This window comes from Mus caroli, unplaced genomic scaffold, assembly GCF_978045245.1.
Source record: "Mus caroli unplaced genomic scaffold, Mus_caroli_1 scaffold_12, whole genome shotgun sequence".
NCBI lineage: Eukaryota > Metazoa > Chordata > Mammalia > Rodentia > Muridae > Mus > Mus caroli.
Window position 1 is genome coordinate 50,566,907 of NW_028227267.1, and position 5,230 is coordinate 50,572,136.

Here is a 5,230-nt window from a genome sequence, read left to right on the forward strand (position 1 = left end):
TTCTGGCTTCCCATAGATTAACCCTGGCTGTGCTGACCTAGCGGTGAAGGAGAAACGAAGCTGCACAAGGAGGCTTCCCTTCCTCGGAGCTCTCATCTGCCTGCGGACTTTTGTAGCTCCTGAAGAGGCAGAGTGAAGGACCTAGACAGTAGGGTGGCCATTCTCCAGCTTCACATCCCTTGATTCATTTCTGTCTTTCCAGTTCGTCTTTAGTCGTCTGTCACACTCTTTAGCCACTGAGCACCCACCCTGAGCTGGACGATGGGGTGGGGACTGGAAACAACAGACAAGGTTTATAGTCTTGGACCCTGGAGCAGAAGTCCTCTGGCTCTCAGGGTCCCTGCCTCCTGCCACTCTCAACTCCTTTATCTGCAGCCCCCTGCCTCCACACTGCCCTCTGAAACCTTTTCTTCCGTCCCTCTGACTGCTCTGTTCTGCCCGTATGCCAAGCTGTGCCTATGCAGGGAGTATGCTCCCAGAGGGAAGTGACACAAAGAAAAAGCAGGGAGACAGAAGGAGGGAATCCCGCTTACATCACTGCTCATTAGCATATGTGACCTCATCAGGAGGCGGGACAATTTCCCCAGGTGTCTGGAGCGGGGAGGGGTGGGGAATATGATGGGGGGGGGGGAGAGGCAGTATTTAAAGGGAAAAGCTGACAGTGCTGCTGAGTGAGGAACCGGTGCTCTGAGCCGCGGGGCTGCACTCGCACATGCACGCCGTTGCACACGGACCTTGACACCGACATGGACACGGACACAGAAACCGTAGCACTTTGTTCTTCTAGCAGCCGCCAGGCCTCCCCACTGGGGACACCCACACCAGGTGAGGGCTAAGGGGAGTAGGATGTGGCTGAAGCTGTGGGTGGGGGAGCTGAAGCTTTGGTGGGAAGGTCTGGGCAGGGTCCAACGAGAAGGAAAGAGCAAATGCGGCAAGGGAGACCCCTGCACTTTTGAGGTCCGGACGGCCAAGGGGAAGGGGGAAAGCTGCCAGGGTGCCCCTCCCCCAACGCTCCCAGGGCTTCGCCAGAGACACTGGCACTTGGCTCCTAGGTTAACCTCAGCCCTGTTAGGCAGAGCCTGCCAGAAGGGAAGGGGGAAGAAAAGCAGCAGCCCACAAACCTAGGAATCCCCAGCTAAGGGGGCTTCCCTGGGGACCTGTTGTAAGGGCTTCTTCTAGCTCCATCATTGGCTGCCTGCCAAATATTGATCCTGTGCTATTTATAGCCCGGCTCCATCCCCCTTTGTTGTGTCTGTTGTTGTTCCTCTAGTTACCCCAACCCCTGAATTGTCATACTCCTCACACACAACTCTCCACCGCTACCTCCCCAGGAACACAACATTGTCTCCCACTTGCCAGGACAGGCAAGGATCCAGGAGGATTCTCTCTCACACACAAACACTCCCGCATGCGATGCTCACCTGCCTACGGGGACACAGGAAACAGTACCCTCCCCTTCTCTAGCCCTCCTCCCCCAGACCTACGAATAAGGTCCCTGCGGAGTTTCTGATTCTGCCTACACCTGCCAGTCTGGGACTGGGGTGCAGGAAGAAATAGGAGGCAGGGCCCATTAGAGGAAAGATATAGCTTCCCAGCCCACTAGGCCTAATGTAGGGGCGTGCCTATGACGGTGTAAGGTGTGAGTGGTGTGTAACCCTGTGCACAGGACCTCCCTCAGTGATACAAGTTTTGATCATGTTGTGGCTAGGATCAACATTGGAAACTATCATGCCAGCGCCTTGAAAGTTCATTGCTTTGAGTTTCAGGGGAATTTTTAGTGCACAAGGCTAGACTAATGACTCTTAGTTCTTTTGGGGGTCACACTCTTTATCTGGGTGTAGCTGAAGAAGCAGTCTGAATTAACCCCTCATCCGATGTCTAGATATATCTCACCCATGGCTTCCTTTTCTCCCTCTCCCTAGAAGCAGATACTACACTTCTGAAACAGAAGCCAGAGAAACTGTTAGCAGAGTTGGACCTGAGTGGGCCTCCTCCTGCTCCTGGGGTCCCCAGACGAAGAGGAAGCATGCCTGTGCCCTACAAACACCAGCTGCGGCGGGCCCAAGCTGTAGATGAACTTGACTGGCCACCCCAGGCCTCCCCCTCTGGCTCCTCTGACTCCTTGGGCTCAGGGGAGGCAGCCCTTACTCAAAAAGATGGCGTCTTTAAGGTCATGCTCGTGGGGGAGAGTGGAGTGGGCAAGAGCACTCTAGCGGGCACTTTTGGAGGTCTCCAGGGAGACAATGCTCACGAGATGGAAAACTCAGGTATTCAGGGGCATCCTGGAGGGCTCTAGTCAGGCATGAAAGTGTTTGTATTGTGAACAGTCCCTGGAGGACAGAATCTAAGAGAAATTTCTCCATTGCTTTCTATGAAGTTTGCCTGGAGGCGACTCCCTAATGTCAGGAGGTGTTCCTGGACACCAGGTCTCACACGTGTTGGGGAATCTCCTCATGTTTTCTTCCTTCTTTCCCAACAGAGGACACCTATGAGAGACGGATCATGGTGGACAAAGAAGAAGTGACTTTAATTGTTTATGACATCTGGGAACAGGTGAGGACTAAGATGTGTCTGTGACTCTGCAGGAACTGGGGAAGAGCAGTCTGGCTGAAACTGCTGGCATTACCCATCCTGGCTCCAACCATGGCTAGCAATGACTCTGCATTACCGCATCTCAAGGAGAAAAGGCCCACCTTGGCATGCCTATCTTGGCTCACGGCTGTGATACCCACCGTTTTCCTAGGACCTTTTGGCTCAGACAAAAGTTAGAATCTGAATTTGACAAACCCTTCCGTTTCAAGTCAGGGTAATTACACAGAAACTGACCCATTTATAAATCTGATGTGACAGGACCGGAGATCTCTATGGTCTCAGTAAAGGGAGAAATGTGCAGGGGCTTCTGAATATAATAGCTCTATGTGGAAAGAAGAGGCTATACTCTGTTACTTTTTAAATTTTATCTATTTGTTTGTTTGTTTGTTTATTGTTCTTTATCACAACACTCCCTTTGCCTTAGCTTGCTGTGTGTGGGATTACAGGCTTACAACTCAGGCCTTTGTGCATACTAGGCAAGCATTCTACCAACTGTGCTACATCCCCAGCCCTTCCAGACTCCTTACTTAGTCTTCTAAGAGAGTAGATGGTTAACCTACTATGAGATCCTATTTCTCCAATTCTCCCACGTGGGGTTCACATCACTAACTCCCCACAGCCCCCACAAGGCCCGTGAGCATTGAAATACTGCCCTTAACTGGCTCCTAGTTGAGCAAGTGGCCTCTTTCACACAGTCGGTTCCTGGTCCCTGGTCCCTGGTCCCTGGTCTAGGCCATCTCAATGTCTCTAGCCCTAGTATTTCATGGTTCTCTGCTCATCTGCAGGGAGATGCAGGAGGATGGCTGCAGGATCACTGCCTTCAGACGGGGGATGCCTTTCTCATCGTCTTCTCAGTCACAGATCGACGAAGCTTCTCTAAAGTTCCAGAAACCCTTCTTCGGCTCCGGGCTGGGAGGCCCCACCATGACCTACCTGTCATCCTTGTTGGAAATAAGAGTGACCTGGCCCGTTCCCGGGAGGTATCACTGGAGGGTGTGTATCCTAAAGCCATTCTGTACTTGAAATCTCCAAAGGCCTTTTACCCCTAACTGGTGCGTGAGTCACTGATACCCAGCTTCTGTGTGAGGTCCTTCACTAGCCTTCACTGCTCCTCCTGGGTACCTCGGGCCACCCTTTCGCACCACCGCCCTAGGATCCCAGCCCAGTTCTGAGTTGGGATTCGGTGGTCCCTCCCTCATTTCCCTCCCCACCTGTGCTAGCCCACCCTAGTCTCAGACAAAGCTGCCCAGCGGGCGCCTGAGCTGCTGTTCCCTTCCTGCAGAGGGTCGCCATCTGGCTGGGACGCTGAGCTGCAAGCACATCGAGACGTCGGCCGCTCTCCACCACAACACTCGTGAGCTCTTCGAGGGTGCTGTGCGTCAGATCAGGCTGCGGCGGGGCCGGGGTCATGCCGGGGGCCAGCGACCTGAACCTAGCAGCCCGGACGGCCCCGCGCCGCCTACGCGCCGTGAGAGCCTCACCAAGAAAGCTAAGCGCTTCCTCGCCAACCTGGTGCCGCGCAACGCCAAGTTCTTCAAGCAACGCTCCAGGTCGTGTCACGACCTCTCTGTGCTCTGAGCCACGGTCGCCATGGTCACTGCAGTCGCCATGGTCACCGTGCCCTCCGCTCGCCCCCTCACCCCACTCCTGTCCGTCTAGGAAACCAAAAATACCCAGGATGCCCTGGTGTGAGCGGGAGGCGGGGCCGGGTAGCTGGTAGGTCCACCACCACCACCTCTCCTGGTCTGAACAGCTGACCATTCACAGAGCCTCAAGACCTGCAAGTCAGGGAAGAAAACCGTGCTGCAAGGTATTTTTTTATTGTTATTATTAACTTGCAAGAAGCCACCTCTCCCGGAAAGACACTCCAAAAACTAGAACCAAAAAAGTGCTTTGTAGCCTCCTGGATGGAGCCTTGGTACTCGGAACATGCCTTACCTTTAAGTAAGTTTTAAAGGTAAAAACCCAGAGATGACTTTTCCAGAGATAACTGAAAATTATCCTCTGTCCTGGTCCACTTTGCCCTTAAGAAGTTCTTCAAAGAAAGGGCTGGAAGTTATTCTTGAAATTGGACTCTGACTTACCATTCTAGCATGGCACGTTTCCTTTAAGGTTATTGATGTGACGATGTGGGCAGACTCTCTGCATTTAGATGCCCTAAGGTAGATCTGAGGGCTGGCAGCCCCTTTGCCTAGGGACTAGGAGGCACCAGCAAGGGCCACCCTTTCCCCTTTCCAATAAAAATTTTTTTTTTCTATTGCACTAAGTTTATCTTGGCTTTCTGTTCTGGTGGTTCCCTGAGAAGGAGATGTGAAGGGACGCTCCTGTTACAGGCAAGAGAACTTGGGAGAACCCTGAAGCAAGGACTGGACATCTTTAGGAAGGGCAGGAGCTGGCTTAGTCCTGGGATAGGCTCTCAACAACAGTAAGACAACAGATCTGGAGAGAAACAGACCCAGAGGAGATCTGGCAGAGTCCCAGGCTCCAGGTCTGGGTCCCAACTCTTTATTCTCCTCATCGTGCAGGGACCAAGTGGAGAGTTCCAGAGTCACCCCGCTTTGACTGGGGTTAGTTCAAGGTGGAGACTATGTCCCCCAGGGATGCCCATTAGCTGGGGCATGCTAGGGTGGGCTTTTGC

The 5,230-nt window shown here is 53.1% G+C and overlaps 1 protein-coding gene across 1 annotated transcript; it reads left to right on the plus strand.

The window, feature by feature from the left end:
- Positions 1-701: 701 nt before the first annotated feature.
- On the plus strand, positions 702-4,814 carry Rem2 (RRAD and GEM like GTPase 2). Its single transcript, XM_021182512.2, has 5 exons — positions 702-825; positions 1,923-2,267; positions 2,480-2,553; positions 3,378-3,585; positions 3,875-4,814. The coding sequence occupies exons 1-5, from the start codon at positions 747-749 to the stop codon at positions 4,168-4,170; spliced, it is 1,002 nt and encodes a 333-aa protein (XP_021038171.1). The 5' UTR covers positions 702-746; the 3' UTR covers positions 4,171-4,814.
- Positions 4,815-5,230: the final 416 nt, after the last annotated feature.

Bases quoted from the DNA above. Each gene is read 5' to 3' on its own strand.
- Rem2 (XM_021182512.2), top strand. From the start codon at position 747: ATGGACACGGACACAGAAACCGTAGCACTTTGTTCTTCTAGCAGCCGC. The intron at 826-1,922 runs GTGAGGGCTAAG...CCCTCTCCCTAG, and splicing joins ACTGGGGACACCCACACCAG to AAGCAGATACTACACTTCTG. The intron at 2,268-2,479 runs GTATTCAGGGGC...CTTTCCCAACAG, and splicing joins TCACGAGATGGAAAACTCAG to AGGACACCTATGAGAGACGG.